The sequence below is a fragment of the Oncorhynchus mykiss genome, chromosome 5 (assembly GCF_057628025.1).
Source record: "Oncorhynchus mykiss isolate SJ-2025 chromosome 5, ASM5762802v1, whole genome shotgun sequence".
Classification (NCBI taxonomy): Eukaryota; Metazoa; Chordata; class Actinopteri; order Salmoniformes; family Salmonidae; genus Oncorhynchus; species Oncorhynchus mykiss.
In genome coordinates this window covers 26,139,066-26,158,679 of record NC_143026.1, presented here as the reverse complement: position 1 = coordinate 26,158,679, position 19,614 = coordinate 26,139,066, and the positions used below count along the sequence as shown (strand labels likewise).

General features: G+C 46.4%; 2 protein-coding genes across 3 annotated transcripts in view; both read right to left on the bottom strand.

Annotated features, from left to right (window-relative positions):
- Positions 1-14,881, bottom strand: part of LOC110523500 (uncharacterized) — a 131,858-nt gene extending 116,977 nt beyond the window's left edge. For both annotated transcript variants that reach the window (XR_016495949.1, XM_090234319.1), the window contains exon 1: positions 14,440-14,881. Coding sequence is in view for 1 of the 2 variants with exons in the window: in XM_090234319.1 (XP_090090445.1) it covers positions 14,440-14,560 (121 nt within the window). In the remaining variant the exon portion in view is untranslated. The remainder of the gene's footprint in view (positions 1-14,439) is intronic.
- Positions 14,882-17,735: 2,854 nt separating this feature from the next.
- cacna1b (neuronal-type voltage-gated calcium channel subunit Cav2.2) overlaps positions 17,736-19,614 on the bottom strand; it is a gene marked incomplete at both ends in the record, with an annotated part of 126,808 nt that continues 124,929 nt past the window's right edge. The window contains 2 exon segments of the mRNA NM_001124629.1: positions 17,736-18,612; positions 18,754-18,977. Coding sequence (NP_001118101.1) covers positions 18,085-18,612; positions 18,754-18,977 — 752 coding nt within the window.

The window sequence follows — 19,614 nt, the reverse complement described above, 5'->3', positions numbered from 1 at the left end:
AGCCCCTTTACTTTCAGTGCAGCAAACTCTCTCCAGAAGTTCAGTGAGGATCTCTGAATGATCCAATGTTGACCTAAATGACTAATGATGATAAATACAATCCACCTTTGTGTAATCAAGTCTCCGTATAAATGCACCTGCACTGTGATAGTCTCAGAGGTCCGTTAAAAGCGCAGAGAGCATCATGAAGTACAAGGAACACACCAGGCAGGTCCGAGATACTGTTGTGAAGAAGTTTAAAGCCGGATTTGGATACAAAAAGATTTCCCAAGCTTTAAACATCCCAAGGAGCACTGTGCAAGCGATAATATTGAAATGGAAGGAGTATCAGACCACTGCAAATCTACCAAGACCTGGCCGTCCCTCTAAACTTTCAGCTCATACAAGGAGAGGACTGATCAGAGATGCAGCCAAGAGGCCCATGATCACTCTGGATGAACTGCAGAGATCTACAGCTGAGGTGGGAGACTCTGTCCATAGGACAACAATCAGTCGTATATTGCACAAATCTGGCTTTTATGGAAGAGTGGCAAAAAGAAAGCCATTTCTTAAAGATATCCATAAAAAGTGTTGATTAAAGTTTGCCACAAGCCACCTGGGAGACACACCAAACATGTGGAAGAAGGTGCTCTGGTCAGATGAAACCAAAATTGAACTTTTTGGCAACAATGCAAAATGTTATGTTTGGCGTAAAAGCAACACAGCTGAACACACCATCCCCACTGTCAAACATGGTGGTGGCAGCATCATGGTTTGGGCCTGCTTTTCTTCAGCAGGGACAGGGAAGATGGTTAAAATTGATGGGAAGATGGATGGAGCCAAATACAGGACCATTCTGGAAGAAAACCTGATGGAGTCTGCAAAAGACCTGAGACTGGGACGGAGATTTGTCTTCAAACAAGACAATGATCCAAAACATAAAGCAAAATCTACAATGGAATGGTTCAAAAATAAACATATCCAGGTGTTAGAATGGCCAAGTCAAAGTCCAGACCTGAATCCAATCGAGAATCTGTGGAAAGAACTGAAAACTGCTGTTCACAAATGCTCTCCATCCAACCTCACTGAGCTCGAGCTGTTTTGCAAGGAGGAATGGGGAAAAAATTCAGTCTCTCGATGTGCAAAACTGATAGAGACATACCCCAAGCGACTTACAGCTGTAATCGCAGCAAAAGGTGGCGCTACAAAGTATTAACTTAAGGGGGCTGAATAATTTTGCACGCCCAATTTTTCAGTTTTTGATTTGTTAAAAAAGTTTGAAATATCCAATAAATGTTGTTCCACTTCATGATTGTGTCCCACTTGTTGTTGATTCTTCACAAAAAAATACAGTTTTATATCTTTATGTTTGAAGCCTGAAATGTGGCAAAAGGTCGCAAAGTTCAAGGGGGCCGAATACTTTCGCAAGGCACTGTAAGTATGTCAGAGGCGAAAACCAAGCTATGAGGTCAAAGGAATTGTTTGTAGAGCTCTGAGACAGTATTTCTTCAGCATTGAAAATCCCCAAGAACACAGTAGCCTCAATCATTCTTAAATGGAAGAAGTTTGGAACCACCAAGACTATTCCTAGAGCTGGCCCCCCGGCCAAATTGAGCAATCGGGGGAGAAGGAGCTTGGTCAGGGAGGTAACCAAGCACCCGATGGTCCCTCTGCAGAGCTCCAGAGTTCTTCTGTGCAGATGGGGGAGCCTTCCAGAAGGACAACCATCTCTGCAGCACTCCACCAATCAGGCCTTTATGGCAGAATGGCCAGATGGAAGCCACTCCTCAGTAAAAAGGCACATAACAGCCGACTTGGAGTTTGCCAAAAGGCACCTAAAGGACTCTGACTATAAGAAACAAGATTATCTGGTCTAATGAAACTAAGATTGAACTCTTTGGCCTGAATGCCAAAGCATCACGTCTGGAGAAAACCTGGCACCATCCCTAAGGTGAAGTGTGGTGGTGGCAGCATCATGCTGTGGGGATGTTTTTCAGCAGCAGGGACTAGAAGACTAGTCAGTATTGAGGTAAAGATGAACAGAGACAAATACAGAGAGATCATTGATGAAAACCTGTTCCGGAGCGCTCAGGACCTCAGACTGTAGCAAAGGTTCACCTTTCATAAGGAGAACGACCCTAAGCACACAGCCAAGACAACGCAGGAGTGGCTTTGGGACAAGTCTCTGAATGTCCTTCAGTGGCCCAGCCAGAGCCCGGACTTGAACCCGATCGAACATCTCTGGAGAGACCTGAAAATAGTTGTGCTGCGACGCTCCCCATTCAACCTGACAGAGCTTGAGGGGATCTGCAGAGAAGAATGGGAGAAACTCCCCAAATACAGGTGTGCCACACTTGTAGTGTCATACTCAAGAAGAATTGAGGCTGTAATCGCTGCCAAAGATGATTCAACAAAGTACTGACTAAAGGGTCTGAATGCATATGCAAATGTAATATATTTTTTTATTTATTAATGTGGAACAATTCAAAAAAACTGTTTTTGCTTTGTCATTATGGAGTACTGTTTGCAGATTGATGTTTTTAAATCTATTTTAGAATAAGGCTGTAACATAACAAAATGTGGAAAAAGTCAAGGGGTCTGAATACTTTCCGAATGCACTGTATGTGAATGACAGGGGTCGTGACGTGACATGAGGTCATGGCACATACAGAATTCACACGGGCCAACTATCAATTGCGAAGGGAGATGCCCAGACAATCATTCAGACTGTGAATGGTTGTCTGGGCTGAAGGTGGCAAGGAGGACACAGTTGGCCGTCAGGGTGTGTAGCCATTGAACAGGTAAACTCAGTGATTCTCGGCTCCATCTTAATGAAAGGGTAATGGGCCCTTGTAGAGGAGCCATTTGGTATGTCCAGCCTAAATGACTTTAGAGAGAGCTCCAGCAGAGCTTCAGCAAAACAAGCAAAGCGTCTCAGTGATGCAGTTTATCACCTCCGTACGTCCTCACAGAACCCCCTGTCACAAACACACACAGTTCTACACACAGACACACACATAAATGCACACACTCGAACTTGCGCACACACAAACACCCAAGCATATAGTAAAAAACCCTTGTTAAAATTCCTTGTTGGGGGACTGTTTTGATTAAAATGACACAGTGCCGGTCTACACCATGAAAAGGGACCAGTCAATGATGAAGCCCCCCCACAAGCCAAAACACCTCCAGGGCCTTTAACAGTCCTTCAGCTGCTGGCCGCTTTGCTATACCCTGCCTGTCATGACCCCACTGAGAGCACGTGACATGCAGAACTGAGCAGGGACTTCAACACAATCAATCAGCCTCAAGTAAAAAGGAGCTTAGGGGGTTTAACGTGTTCTGGCAGAGACAAGGGAGGAATTTCCGAGCTAGGCCATGGTTCACTTGAGGAAACTGAAGAAGGAAAAGCAATGCCATGATGTACTTGTGCTGCTCCCTCTGGCTGTTCAGAGTTCAGTTAGTCTTAACAGTCTTTAACCGCAGGTCCTTCATCAATCAAGATCAGTCAAAAGCAGTAAAGATAGTGATCAGCACATGTACATCTGAGTGGAGGACATTTATGAGCATGTTGCAAGTCGTTCATTTTATCTTATTAACAAACTAGCATGTTGAATGTACATTTCGGCAACCGCGCAGCACCTTGCTGGTCAACCCTGGTTATACCTCAGTTTGAATAAGAAATGAATAATCAAAATATCACTGGAACCTTTGATTATTTGCAGTCAAAACTTCTGAAGATTATATGTACTGCTAAATGCCTTGCTAGTGATAGAATAAAGATAAATAATATGTTTCTGAATTATAGTTTAGGGTGACACTTGTAAAGATGATGAGGAGTCAAACATCACAGCTGAAAACTCTGTAGAATGTTAGCTGATCCCACCTGTAGTCCTATCCAATAATATACTTGGGGCAGACTAAAGAGGAACACGAATGGCATGATTAAGCCTAAAGGGGCAGGGGGGAGTGGTGTGTTTATTTGACCATTTAGTGCACATTGCTGTCACATAATGGTCACTGAGAAGGCAGCTGGACAATGGACCTGAGTGTATGTCGGGAGAAAAAGTTTTGTGCTGTAGTACTATGGGTCAAAACGGGAATGTGTGTATGAGGGAATCTAGGTGCATATGTGTTTAACCCGCATGAAACAACATTGCGTCATCTGGCATCTATTGTGCAGACCACAAGCAGCACATTAGAGCAGTTACGCATGTCACAGCTGCTCTAGTTAAAACCAGCCTCCTGGCCCCCAATTGACTTTTTGTAAATTATGAATTACAATATATTGATAGTTTTAGGAACTCCCAGAGGGCATAGTGGTGCCAAGTATTAGGCACAAATGTGCAGTAGGCTGCCAGAGCTGGAGCACCTCACCAAACTCTAGCCAAGTGTTTTTCTTGGTCACCTGGGCTGGGCTCCCCCTTATTGACTGTAAGTGGAAAGACAATGTGGCTATTCACAGTGTGGCTATTCTCTCAAGTAGCCAACTCCTTGAGAGAGAAAGAGAGAAAAGGAGAAGCAAGAAGAGAAAGTTTCTGTGTGAATGTGAAATTGAAAAATCAAAAGACTAGAAGGAAAGAAACTAAATATTGGAACACACAGACACAGGGAGAGACAGTCCGAGACAGGCCCCTGTAGAGTGCATCACCTGAGACAGCAGGTGCATTTCGTCTTCACATTTTTTCCCAGAGCATTGTTACCGAGTTACGGCTTTGGTTGCTACCACACTGTTTGGAATCAACAAGAACTGGGTGGACCTCTGAATTGGCAGGTGTGTAACATTTACGAGTCTGCAAAATAACATAGATATTAGATATATATATCATAGATATTAGAAGGGATAAATGGACACAATAGCAGCATGTCAACACTTCCATCACGGCAGAACCGCGAACAAAAGGTTAAGACTATTATGGCATCATTAAATCACCCTTATCACATTGCTCAACTCTTTTATGTTACCATCTGGCATGTGTTTTGTGGGCTGCACATTGATGTGGTGGCAACAAACATGGCCTCAGGAACGAACCCTGTGGTGCACCCTCTAATTCTCCAACAGCACACCAACCATTTGAAAAAATTATAGCTCTGTACAGAATCATCCCACACAATTTAGCATCTCTTTCCATTACTCCTGTACAAAGATAATGGCCCAGGTTCTGGTCCAGCATATGGCTTGTGCCCATTGGACTACTCCTGATTGTGTTCACACAGGGTTGACATCAGCAGTGATCCAATGAGTTCACGCTGGTGAAGTGTGTTAGGGGTGGGTGCCTCCGATCAGCTCAGCTGGTAATAGGCTCCAGACACACTCTCAACAAAGCTGCAGCTTGGATCATGTTTCATTGGATGCAGCTGCGCGGTTATGTATCTGGCATTATATTGGCAATGACATAAGCTCGACCTGCCGGCAAAGTGTGAGTATCTCGCAGACGTGGTCGGTGCCGCTCCTCTGATCTGGTAGTCTGTGGCGACATGGAGATGACTATGCGCTAGACAAGTGCTGAAAGCGTGCGGACTGGATGGGATCGCAAAGTCTTCAGATCATGCAGGCCAATGCACTCACACAGACGGCGCTAAGTGGAGGAAAAAACAATTTCCTCCTCTTTGAGGAACAGCTTGCAAACATTTTCCCTCGCTAACTTTGCCAGACAGAAAACATTGTGAGTGTGAGACTCAAACACTGCTGTACACTGCAGAATCCAGACTTTCAGTTTATGGAGGTGCACAGGTTCTGGTCTGATAATCTCATAATGACGTAGGGTGCGCTGTTCTAAGGGGAAGTTTTGGGGGGGGGGGGGGGGGGGGGTTAATGTGAAAGTCAGGGCATCCTGTCTGAAAGGTAATTGTGTGTGACAAAGGGCTATAGATAGAGCTGGTAGCTGGAGGTTCATAATGCACATGGGGCTGCCCTGCCCATTGTGTTAACACACACCAGCCGCCAGAGAAAGTCCTAGCCCTCTCACTGGCTGGGCTCCATTAATAACACACTAAATCAGAGAGGCCAGAAGGTCAGTCAAAGGTTTCCACCTCTAAAGTGGAGGTGATGGTAAGGGTGCACGGGGCCTTTCTAGGAATGAAAGGGTATTGCCCCAATGAAGAAGATTGAATGATGCTCTGTTGCTAATGTTGACTGAGTGAATACAATCTTATATTTCTCAACAACAGATGTTCTACATTCTGAGCGTTGCAGTATGATCTTATGATAAATATCGCTGAGGTTCAAAGTAATGGAGCGAGGGTGCTGGTATTCCAGACACAGTAATGGGGCGGGGGTGCTGGTGTTCCAGACACAGTAATGGGGCGAGGGTGCTGGTATTCCAGACACAGTAATGGGGCGAGGGTGCTGGTATTCCAGACACAGTAATGGGGCGAGGGTGCTGGTATTCCAGACACAGTAATGGGGCGAGGGTGCTGGTATTCCAGACACAGTAATGGGGCGAGGGTGCTGGTATTCCAGACACAGTAATGGGGCGAGGGTGCTGGTATTCCAGACACATTAATGGAGCGAGGGTGTTGGTATTCCAGACACAGTAATGGGGCGAAGGTGTTGGTATTCCAGACACAGTAATGGGGCGAGGGTGCTGGTATTCCAGACACAGTAATGGGGCGAGGGTGCTGGTATTCCAGACACAGTAATGGGGCGAGGGTGCTGGTATTCCAGACACAGTAATGGGCCGGTGGTGCTGCTATTCCAGACACAGTAATGGGGCGGTGGTGCTGGTATTCCAGACACAGTAATGGGGCGGTGGTGCTGGTATTCCAGACACAGTAATGGGGCGAGGGTGCTGGTATTCCAGACACAGTAATGGGGCGAGGGTGCTGGTATTCCAGACACAGTAATGGGGCGAGGGTGCTGGTATTCCAGACACAGTAATGGGGCGGTGGTGCTGGTATTCCAGACACATTAATGGGGCGAGGGTGCTGGTATTCCAGACACAGTAATGGGGCGAGGGTGCTGGTATTCCAGACACAGTAATGGAGCGAGGGTGTTGGTATTCCAGACACAGTAATGGGGCGAAGGTGTTGGTATTCCAGACACAGTAATGGGGCGAGGGTGCTGGTATTCCAGACACAGTAATGGGGCGAGGGTGCTGGTATTCCAGACACAGTAATGGGGCGAGGGTGCTGGTATTCCAGACACAGTAATGGGCCGGTGGTGCTGCTATTCCAGACACAGTAATGGGGCGGTGGTGCTGGTATTCCAGACACAGTAATGGGGCGGTGGTGCTGGTATTCCAGACACAGTAATGGGGCGAGGGTGCTGGTATTCCAGACACAGTAATGGGGCGAGGGTGCTGGTATTCCAGACACAGTAATGGGCCGGTGGTGCTGCTATTCCAGACACAGTAATGGGGCGGTGGTGCTGGTATTCCAGACACAGTAATGGGGCGGTGGTGCTGGTATTCCAGACACAGTAATGGGGCGAGGGTGCTGGTATTCCAGACACAGTAATGGGGCGAGGGTGCTGGTATTCCAGACACAGTAATGGGGCGAGGGTGCTGGTATTCCAGACACAGTAATGGGGCGGTGGTGCTGGTATTCCAGACACAGTAATGGGGCGAGGGTGCTGGTATTCCAGACACAGTAATGGAGCGAGGGTGTTGGTATTCCAGACACAGTAATGGGGCGAAGGTGTTGGTATTCCAGACACAGTAATGGGGCGAGGGTGCTGGTATTCCAGACACAGTAATGGGGCGAGGGTGCTGGTATTCCAGACACAGTAATGGGCCGGTGGTGCTGCTATTCCAGACACAGTAATGGGGCGGTGGTGCTGGTATTCCAGACACAGTAATGGGGCGGTGGTGCTGGTATTCCAGACACAGTAATGCGGCGAGGGTCCTGGTATTCCAGACACAGTAATGGGGCGAGGGTGCTGGTATTCCAGACACAGTAATGGGGCGAGGGTGCTGGTATTCCAGACACAGTAATGGGGTGAGGGTGCTGGTATTCCAGACACAGTAATGGGGCGAGGGTGCTGGTATTCCAGACACAGTAATGGAGCGAGGGTGCTGGTATTCCAGACACAGTAATGGGGCGAGGGTGCTGGTATTCCAGACACAGTAATGGGGCGAGGGTGCTGGTATTCCAGACACAGTAATGGGGCGAGGGTGCTGGTATTCCAGACACAGTAATGGGGCGAGGGTGCTGGTATTCCAGACACAGTAATGGAGCGAGGGTGCTGGTATTCCAGACACAGTAATGGGGCGAGGGTGCTGGTATTCCAGACACAGTAATGGGGTGAGGGTGCTGGTATTCCAGACACAGTAATGGGGCGAGGGTGCTGGTATTCCAGACACAGTAATGGAGCGAGGGTGTTGGTATTCCAGACACAGTAATGGGGCGAAGGTGTTGGTATTCCAGACACAGTAATGCGGCGAGGGTCCTGGTATTCCAGACACAGTAATGGGGCGAGGGTGCTGGTATTCCAGACACAGTAATGGGGCGAGGGTGCTGGTATTCCAGACACAGTAATGGGGCGAGGGTGCTGGTATTCCAGACACAGTAATGGGGCGAGGGTGCTGGTATTCCAGACACAGTAATGGAGCGAGGGTGCTGGTATTCCAGACACAGTAATGGGGCGAGGGTGCTGGTATTCCAGACACAGTAATGGGGCGAGGGTGCTGGTATTCCAGACACAGTAATGGGGCGAGGGTGCTGGTATTCCAGACACAGTAATGGGGCGAGGGTGATGGTATTCCAGACACAGTAATGGGGTGAGGGTGCTGGTATTCCAGACACAGTAATGGGGCGAGGGTGCTGGTATTCCAGACACGGTAATGGGGTGAGGGTGCTGGTATTCCAGACACGGTAATGGGGCGAGGGTGCTGGTATTCCAGACACAGTAATGGGGCGAGGGTGCTGGTATTCCAGACACAGTAATGGGGCGAGGGTGCTGGTATTCCAGACACAGTAATGGAGCGAGGGTGCTGGTATTCCAGACACAGTAATGGGGTGAGGGTGCTGGTATTCCAGACACAGTAATGGGGCGAGGGTGCTGGTATTCCAGACACAGTAATGGGGCGAGGGTGCTGGTATTCCAGACACAGTAATGGAGCGAGGGTGTTGGTATTCCAGACACAGTAATGGGGCGAAGGTGTTGGTATTCCAGACACAGTAATGGGGCGAGGGTGCTGGTATTCCAGACACAGTAATGGGGCGAGGGTGCTGGTATTCCAGACACAGTAATGGGGCGAGGGTGTTGGTATTCCAGACACAGTAATGGGCCGGTGGTGCTGCTATTCCAGACACAGTAATGGGGCGGTGGTGCTGGTATTCCAGACACAGTAATGGGGCGGTGGTGCTGGTATTCCAGACACAGTAATGGGGCGAGGGTGCTGGTATTCCAGACACAGTAATGGGGCGAGGGTGCTGGTATTCCAGACACAGTAATGGGGCGAGGGTGCTGGTATTCCAGACACAGTAATGGGGAGGTGGTGCTGGTATTCCAGACACAGTAATGGGGCGAGGGTGCTGGTATTCCAGACACAGTAATGGGGCGAGGGTGCTGGTATTCCAGACACAGTAATGGAGCGAGGGTGTTGGTATTCCAGACACAGTAATGGGGCGAAGGTGTTGGTATTCCAGACACAGTAATGGGGCGAAGGTGCTGGTGTTCCAGACACAGAAATGGGGCAAGGGTGTAGGTATTACAGACACAGTTATGGGGGGAGGGTGCTGGTGTTCCAGACACAGTAATGGGGGTAAGGTGTTGGTATTCTAGACACAGTAATGGCGCCATGGGTGTTGGTATTCCAGGCACAGTAATGGGGCAAAGGTGTTGTTATTCTAGACACAGTAATGGAGCGAGGGTGTTGGTATTCCAGACATAGTAATGGGGCGAAGGTGTTGGTATTCTAGACACAGTAATGGGGTGAGGGTGCTGGTATTCCCGACACAGTAATGGGGCGAGGGTGCTGGTGTTCCAGACACAGTAATGGGGCGAAGGTGTTGGTATTCTAGACACAGTAATGGGGCGAGGGTGTTGGTATTCCAGGCACAGTAATGGGGCGAAGGTGTTGGTATTCCAGACACAGTAATGGGGCGAAGGTCTTGGTATTCCAGACACAGTAATGGGGTGAAGGTGTTGGTATTCTAGACACAGTAATGCGGCGAGGGTCCTGGTATTCCAGACACAGTAATGGGGCGAGGGTGCTGGTATTCCAGACACAGTAATGGGGCGAGGGTGCTGGTATTCCAGACACAGTAATGGGGCGAGGGTGATGGTATTCCAGACACAGTAATGGGGTGAGGGTGCTGGTATTCCAGACACAGTAATGGGGCGAGGGTGCTGGTATTCCAGACACGGTAATGGGGTGAGGGTGCTGGTATTCCAGACACGGTAATGGGGCGAGGGTGCTGGTATTCCAGACACAGTAATGGGGTGAGGGTGCTGGTATTACAGACACAGTAATGGGGCGAGGGTGCTGGTATTCCAGACACAGTAATGGAGCGAGGGTGCTGGTATTCCAGACACAGTAATGGGGTGAGGGTGCTGGTATTCCAGACACAGTAATGGGGTGAGGGTGCTGGTATTCCAGACACAGTAATGGGGCGAGGGTGCTGGTATTCCAGACACAGTAATGGAGCGAGGGTGTTGGTATTCCAGACACAGTAATGGGGCGAAGGTGTTGGTATTCCAGACACAGTAATGTGGCGAGGGTCCTGGTATTCCAGACACAGTAATGTGGCGAGGGTGCTGGTATTCCAGACACAGTAATGGGGCGAGGGTGCTGGTATTCCAGACACAGTAATGGGGCGAGGGTGATGGTATTCCAGACACAGTAATGGGGTGAGGGTGCTGGTATTCCAGACACAGTAATGGGGCGAGGGTGCTGGTATTCCAGACACGGTAATGGGGTGAGGGTGCTGGTATTCCAGACACGGTAATGGGGCGAGGGTGCTGGTATTCCAGACACAGTAATGGGGTGAGGGTGCTGGTATTCCAGACACAGTAATGGGGCGAGGGTGCTGGTATTCCAGACACAGTAATGGAGCGAGGGTGCTGGTATTCCAGACACAGTAATGGGGTGAGGGTGCTGGTATTCCAGACACAGTAATGGGGCGAGGGTGCTGGTATTCCAGACACAGTAATGGGGCGAGGGTGCTGGTATTCCAGACACAGTAATGGAGCGAGGGTGTTGGTATTCCAGACACAGTAATGGGGCGAAGGTGTTGGTATTCCAGACACAGTAATGGGGCGAAGGTGCTGGTGTTCCAGACACAGAAATGGGGCAAGGGTGTTGGTATTCCAGACACAGTAATGGGGGGAGGGTGCTGGTGTTCCAGACACAGTAATGGGGGTAAGGTGTTGGTATTCTAGACACAGTAATGGCGCCATGGGTGTTGGTATTCCAGGCACAGTAATGGGGCGAAGGTGTTGTTATTCTAGACACAGTAATGGAGCGAGGGTGTTGGTATTCCAGACATAGTAATGGGGCGAAGGTGTTGGTATTCTAGACACAGTAATGGAGCGAGGGTGTTGGTATTCCAGACACAGTAATGGGGCGAAGGTGTTGGTATTCTAGACACGATGAGGAGTCATATATCACAGCTTGAAACTGGCTAGATACAGGCCCCGAGTCGTGTCAGAGATAACTTTAATAATAATTTTTTTTATAGTTTGTTCCTCAGATTGAACGACTGACTACACAGTTCCTCTTTGATCTACCCTGTCAAGCCAAACCAGGGCTGGTCACTGTAGGAACTTTGATTTAAAAGCCATCAAATAAATGAAGGCAATTTATCAACCCCGGTCGAACAGACTGCATTTGTGTAATTTATCATAGTTGGAGAGAGTTCAAATATGCTGGGGATGATGTATTGTATCTTCCTGCACGCTATAGCGACGTCTCATTGGTGCTGTCGCCACCAACGTTCAACACAACCAACGCAATTACAGTGCAGACGGCAATATGACGTCACCGCCACCGCAAGCGCATTGCTGTGGGTTTAGTCACTTTTACAATGTCAAAGGCTATGAAAATAACTCCTCAGCCCCCCCCCCCCCCCCCCCCCCGAGCCTCTTTATTCGTGCGGGATAAACTTACATTAGGTCATTGAGCTCAACTAGTGTTTAGGCTTTCTCTGATACTTTTATTGAGCTGGTCGTCATTCTTAGTATCAACAGAATTAACAAAGCCCCAGGTGAGCAAAGGTATTTTTATTACAGGGTATAATAGTAATAAAATCTAAATAACTGAGTAACCACCTCACAAGGCTTGATTATGCAGCTGCCTAAAGGACTATTATCTTAACATTACATAATCACCAGTCTATTCAATGAAAATCGTCACTGTTTAAAGAAGGCTTTCACGCTCTGCCGTCCGCAACGACTCCAGGGACTCAAAACATACAGTGAAAACATTCAACTCTGAACATGGGGCTGGATTCAATCATCACACCCCAGGATTTGTCTGTCACTATGAAACTCCAATTTGAGGCCTTAGCTTGGTCTCCTTTCTCAGACAACTCTTTTTGGTACCTTATGTGGCTACAGACCTAAACTGAGGAAATATGATAATAGTGCATTTGGAAAACAATCCTATAGAATCCAGACGTGACATGTTTGATCATTTGGCCAATCCCAGAGTACCCCATCTGTTAACTGGACAAAAACAGATTAAACACGGTTAGAATGAAAACCTGTAAAATATCTCAAACTGATTTAAAGGACCACAATGGGAGAAACACCACTGAATCTCCAGTATGAACTATGGGTAGTACTGTCACTGATATTGTAGATTATTTCAACAGATTTCTAGAGCCCCAACGGTCAACGACCTCTGATCCCCAGGGAGTGCTCTAATAATACAGTACTACTCAGATCCTCTGACTCTACAGCACCATTAGTATTATGGTCATTGCTGAGAGAGCAAATAAACAGTTACAGTATCACAAAGCTATGCCAATGTGTATAAGGTCAAGATAGAAAAGTGACACATTCAGCCTGCCCTATGTCACTCACGGTAGGCTGTGGTTTATCAACATTAAGCCTCAGAGTGGATTGCAGGCACATTCCCAAGGGACTTTCCTCATTGCCAGTGAGCAAGTACGATTTGCCCCACCAAACACCTGTGGACGTGTTCTACAGATGTAAGTTCAAACACTAACTGAATAAATGAAAATCCCTTGTTTACTTGAATGCAATCATCATGTGTAAAAGATGTTGAAACAGCATGTACCTCATCATGCACGTGGTGGAAAGCAATTACATCCCTGTGCTTTGTGTTGAGTCTCCATGTGAGGTTGCCAACCACATTCAGTGCTGTGACTGTTGACAAGTGTCTTGATTTCACCCTGTGCCAAGAGCTCTTAAAATGGAGGTTGAAGTTGAGCACAAGCACATGATTCAAGCGAGAGGTTGCACCAAAGACAATAAGAGATAGGGGGTTGTGCACCAGGGGGAGGACCGTTGACAATGGTAAATGAGAGACTGAATTTACTTTCAATCAACCCCATTCTGCATTATTTTTTAGACAGCCTCCTCGCTTACGGTAATAAATAAGATTGATAGTGGAGTTGTGGTGTGCAAGAAGTTCACATTCACAAGATAATCTATTAGGGCCAGGATCTATTAATCTAGCTGGACTGACCAGTTGATGGACAGGCTCAAATTGCATGCTGTCATTGGTATGGGTAGGCTACTTCAGATTCAGAAGGCATCTAATAACATCATTTTGAAAGATAATGCTGTCAACAAAGTATAGTGTAGGGCAGGCCATTAGCTAGAAGTAAGCATATCAGATAAAATGGTGCCAGCCAGGGAATCAGTCCAAGGATGGTTCATTATTGTTGCCAATGAATCTGGCACATTAGCAGTGAGTGTGCTTACATCTGCTCTGGCTCTAAGGCTGCGTTTACCCAGACAGACCCAATTCTGATATTTATTCCACTCATTGGTGTTCTGACCAATCACATGAGATAATTTCACATCAGATCAGCTGATCTGATTGGTCAAAAGACAAATTAGTGAAACAAATATCAGCCTTTGTAAACGCAGCCTAAGAGGCATCTATGCTGAAGGCAGCACATAATAGGTGGAGACCAGTAGCTCTGTTTACTTCAAGACATGCTGGTCAGGGATGTTTCAGAAAATAGTACAGTACATCTGACTCGTGGAATAATTTAGAGTAGAAGATTTACTTTAATACAATTGTTCCGTGAAAGAAAATCACGTAACATAAAGGAAAAGCACCCGCATCAGAAAATTAATTAAACAACAGCGGCTCCACGAGGCGAATACATTAGATGACAAGCTTGTCGAATTGACTCAACCTATTTCGTTGAATATAATTGCATAATTGTGAAATCAATGTAATGGCATACAGTAGGCTAGGTGATAGACTGAGTTGATTTAGCAGCAGGAGTGCGAATTAAATATCAAAAGCATATAGACATAATGGCTTTATGGCCAGGTTTACACATTATTCCAGCAAGTCACCGGTCGTTCCTTACCTGTTAGCATTCCCGACCCTGACTCGCCCGCAGAGTCTGTCCATTCATCATCAACGGAAGCAGCGCTGATATTGAAGAGCCCCAATAGATAACATGCCCACTTTATTACCCTGGGTAACATTGTCCTTCAATATCAAAAAGTCTTAAAATGTTCAAAACAATTAACGTTGAACAATAATGGTAATGAAATGCGTCCTCAAGTGGATGGGATGCGGAGACAGCAACACCCAAACGCACAATGCATATTTGGTAAAGTCAACTTTTTTCCGCTCACTCAAAACTTCTCACTTATAAATCAGTGAAGATATTATAACTTCAGTTAAGACACAAATATGTATTTTCCATGAATAGAACATTAGCTGACTTGTTTTGAAGATCTCTCTCCATAAGCATCTGTGTGTGGCAATTGCAACCTCTCCACCGTCTCTTTCAGGACCAACTCACCGCAAGTTCTCCACAGCTCCCCGCCCACCCCTGAGATCCAAGCCAATGAAACCCCTCTTTGGTTCACAACTCACAAACTGTCTATAGCTGTGACAACAGACTCACTAGGCTACTGGGAGACAGACAGCTCCTCTGGCTAGTTTGTCAGGCAGAATTCAGATACACTTGGGGCAGGTGGTCAATGGGGGCAGGTGGTTAATGGGGCTCAGCCACTTCTGAGAATGACTGCAAAGGCTTGATGAAAATACAGATGTATTCAAATCTAATTATGAACTAATAAGCAAGCCCCTGCATATGCCACTCTTGCCAATAAAGACATCCCCAACAAAACAGATCACCATCAAGCAGGTGAATATATCACCAAGAAATATGCCAACTCATTGGCTTCAATCATGTTCATATATCTTTATTCAAGGACTTCTATTCATACAAAATGTAATGGTAGAAATAACTGTAGGATTGACAGTCATAGGCCTATAACATATCAGGCAGCAAAGGACCCAGTTGCTCCAGACCAGAACCTTCAAATATAGTTCAATACTTTCGTTGAAGTGTAATTCAAGCTCTTTGACTTTCCAGAAACGAAGACATATGCATTAAAGATCTTCAGAAAATACAACCAGTGAACAGATTGTTTATCTTCATACACTACAGTCTTTATACAATGTCTTTGTTTTGCACATGCACATACGTTTCATAACATGCAAACATGACATGTCCAGGGAATATAGCCACAGGAAACCCGGATGAGGTATGCCGACACTGGCGACCTATTTACTGGGAGGGTGGGGTGAGTGAGGTTTAAAACATGATGGGTGTGTTCACAGATCTAGGGGTACACACTCATTATATCCCCCACTATGACACCATATTGGCACACAGAGGCCAAAGGAAGATTCCTGCAATCCTACAAATAGGATTAAATAAATAATTTAATAACTTCAATTCAAAGTCTAATATTTCACCTTTGACGATCTATCAAATAGATTGCACAATATATCTGACTCTAGAAAACAAAATAAATGCTATTTCTGGTTTAGTACAATAAAAACAAACATTTGTCCGTCTGGGTGGTTCTATCAGAGTACATGCAAATCGACTTGCTTGAACTCAAAATGCCCTGTTTGACATAATTCCATTTATAACCGTTGTGCCTTCATTAATGCATTTTCAATGTACATTATATACTACATTTACATTTTACAAATCTTTGTTAATAAATCCTATGTAAAATTTGGTAAAGCCTGAACCTGGAGACCCCAGAGGGTAAAGCTACAGCGCAGATGATAATCCGTCCCAAAGTGTCATCTTGTTGCATAGCCCTACTTTAAAGAGTCAACACTCAACACAACCCTTCAATACCTGTGAACACACAAGGTTGTAGGCTATATATCAGTTAGTGAAACCCTTCACACGACCCTGCTTTCAGGAGAAATATATTTGGAAGAAAACAAACCCTTGAGATATTGGCAAAAGTGGCAGAATTCATTAGCGTACTGTACATTTACTCTACTTTATCTGAAAGATATGGAGGCATACATTTGAATATATTGTTGATATCGATAAGAACATGTAAAGTGAAACTTTCCTTGTTGGAAGGAATCACAAAGGGCACTTTTTCCCCAGGAACCACCTTTCCCTACAACTCACTCTGGCAGTGCTGTCTATTTTTGGAAGAGAAAGGCAAACACTCTGTATACACCCTTAAGCAAAAGTACAGACAACTTTGACAAGTTCAAGACCCTGGCATGCATTACATTGCATTACATTTCTTTGGATCTGTAGTTCTGACCTACTTATAACTTCTATATTGTACATAATCATATTGTACATAATTACCAAAAACCTTTCCCTCCTTGGAGAATCAAAGAAAGGGCTTTGTTCATTCCAAACCAGCAATTCATACTGTAGTCCTTAAATTACGTAAACCTCTCTTTGCTTTTCAACTATATACATTTCTACTCATATGCATAACCAGTTATTATATACATCATATACTGTATACCTCATATCATACGTTCCACCCTCTCCTCTCCAGTGTTGATACATCAAAAGTCAGGCTGCATTATAGCTTTACAATAACACATCTTTAATGATAGGCACTTGGTATTCAGCCACTAGAGCAATACGTTAGAAACAGCTGATTAGAAACACTACACTCATCACTTACACTAGGTACAACTCACAAAATAATGAACATCCTGAAAATATATTCCATCTATTGTTATAGTTCCATAGAAAATATATTAGAATCTTCAGTCCTGTGTTTTTGTTGTTGTTGAGAAATGGTTCAACATGTCATGGGTTACATGGAAAAACAGCAGCAATACTAGACCTACTTATACTATCCTATACTATCCTTATGTATGTTTCTGTAATACCGAAAGCGTGTGTAAAAAGAGTAAAAGAGATACTAGATTTTTTGCAGAGAGGGAGGGGATTTGAGTGGTAATGCATTTCTATCACCACTTGTGCCTCCTGGTTCCTCTCATTTTACTTCCAGACCCAGCAGACACATGAAAGGAAAACACACACCATACGCAGTAGATCACCTTCTGGGTGTCAAAGAACATTGGCTATTCATTGTGTAGAAAATGGTGGCCGATGGTCTGTGGTCAGAGGCGATAGGCCACCAGCTGCTTTTAGCCGTATGACAGCACAGTGTGTTTTGTCCTTTAGACAGCAATAGTATGTAGCCCCATTTTAAAATTGGAATATAGGGTGAAATAAAGATGTTTCTGCTCAATCCTGCAGAGAAACACTGTTTAAAGTCTTAGTTGTTTTCCCCCACAGACAGTAGGAAGACATTTTGGCTTTTTTTTCATCTAATAAAAAAAAACAAGGTCAAATACTCAAGAGGGACTTCACATGTCCTCTGGACTATGCACACTATCGAAATAAGCTTTAATTTCAGTGCAAGAAAGGAATTGAGAAAATGTCATAGCAGGTGTCCTTTGTCCTTTAGTGTCCTTTGCGTAGAAAAGAGAAAACATCACAAAAAACGGGAATGATTTTCCTTTTCAGAGTAATTTTTCAATGTCTTACACATCTTTGAGCATACCCTTGGCCACCTAAGAGCACACAGGAAACAACAAAACTGTACTATCATCTGTTTAAAAGATGAGCGAGTTCATCAACGTTCAAGCTAAAACGCTTCCAGATATGTGGTGGGGGATGTTAGCTAAACCACGCTATGCTACACTAGCACCAGTCATCCTCTTCCTTCTCACGAAAACTCCCAGTCCCTCTGGGGCTGGAGCTTGAAACGGCATTGACCCCAAGAGTGAAGTGGTACCCGTTTGGGATCCCAACCCGGCCCTGTGGGGCAGGTGCAGAAGAGGGCCCGGCAGCCCCATGGGAGGCTGAGGCAATGATCCTAGGGGAGTGGCTCCCTCCATGGTTGCTCACAGCATCCTGGAAGTCGTCAGGCTCCTCAGGGAGTCTGCATGGTGGGGCGTTCCGCGGACAGGGGCTCAGTTTTGGGTCTAAGCCAATGAGGGTGACGGGTATGGGGGGTGACTCCAGCAGGGCGTTACGCTCCGAGAGTCCACGACTGAGAAAGGACTGGTGCCCTGTGGAACCAAACTGCATGGGCAAGGAGTTTCCAGTCTTGTAGGCCACGGCGGGGCGGGGGGTCAGGGGGGTCTGGGGGAGCTGTCTGCGCCCACGGCAGGATGGGCTAGATCCAAAGGTTAGGACCACTTGGCTGCCTTTACTCATCCTGATACTCTACAGGAGACGGAAAACAAAGCAGAGAGTCGTAGAGATGAAGCGATAGACAGGATATCGCCCCCCCCCTAACCTAAATCATCTCACCCTAAAGCAGCACTAACATCTCTCCCTCAACCCCCAAGCTCCAGGGCCACTCACCTGCTTCAAGAGGCCTAGGTCGTGGGTCTCTCCAGGGGAGGTGGAGCGGCTGGGGCCAGCTGACTTGGTGTGGCAGTGCTCCCTGCCTACGTAGCGCTCACAGGAGTAGTAACGCTTCGTCTCCCCGGCTGCAGAGTGGTGCCTCTTCTCATGAGGCCGGCCGCGGTCACACTCCCTCGCCCGCTCTCTGGTCAAGCCCTCCACAGGGGGGTCAACAGACGAACCTGTGGCACACACACACAGTATTAGGGACTTATGTAACATACAGGCATGTGAGGTATGTGCATGTGCATCCCTCAGACCAAATTAAAAGGTAGAAAGACAAAACATCAGAAAATATTTCATGCGGACCTTTCAATTTTCTTCCAAAATCCAATGTCTGATGAAAACCACAACGACAGAACAGAACGGCTTCAAGTGGCTGTTTTTCACTCTTCATGTGTCAGAGCCCTGTCTTGGTGTTTCTGTCCCAGAGGAATGTATCGCTTTCTCTGCATCTCCCTCCCTCTCGCTCTACCTCTCTGTCTTCATCTCAACCTCCCTCCTTCCCTGTCCTCTCTCCCTCCACTCTCTGCCCTGCCAAAAGGTGTCCATAAATCCCCCTGACTGGGCCTGCCCAATAAAGCCCAGCTGCTGCTGGCCTCTAACGCTAACACAAAACCACCCTGCGCCCCTGGCACTACCCTCCACCTACACTACACCATGACCACAGACTGATCTCTATTGCAGATCATCTCCGTGTCATTATCAGTGGACGGCTGACCAGCCAGCCCACCAGTTCCATGGATCATGTTTCTGCTTCTTGGAGGTCATGGCTAGGTTCCAATTAGCACCCCATTCTCTGTGTATTGCACTACTGTT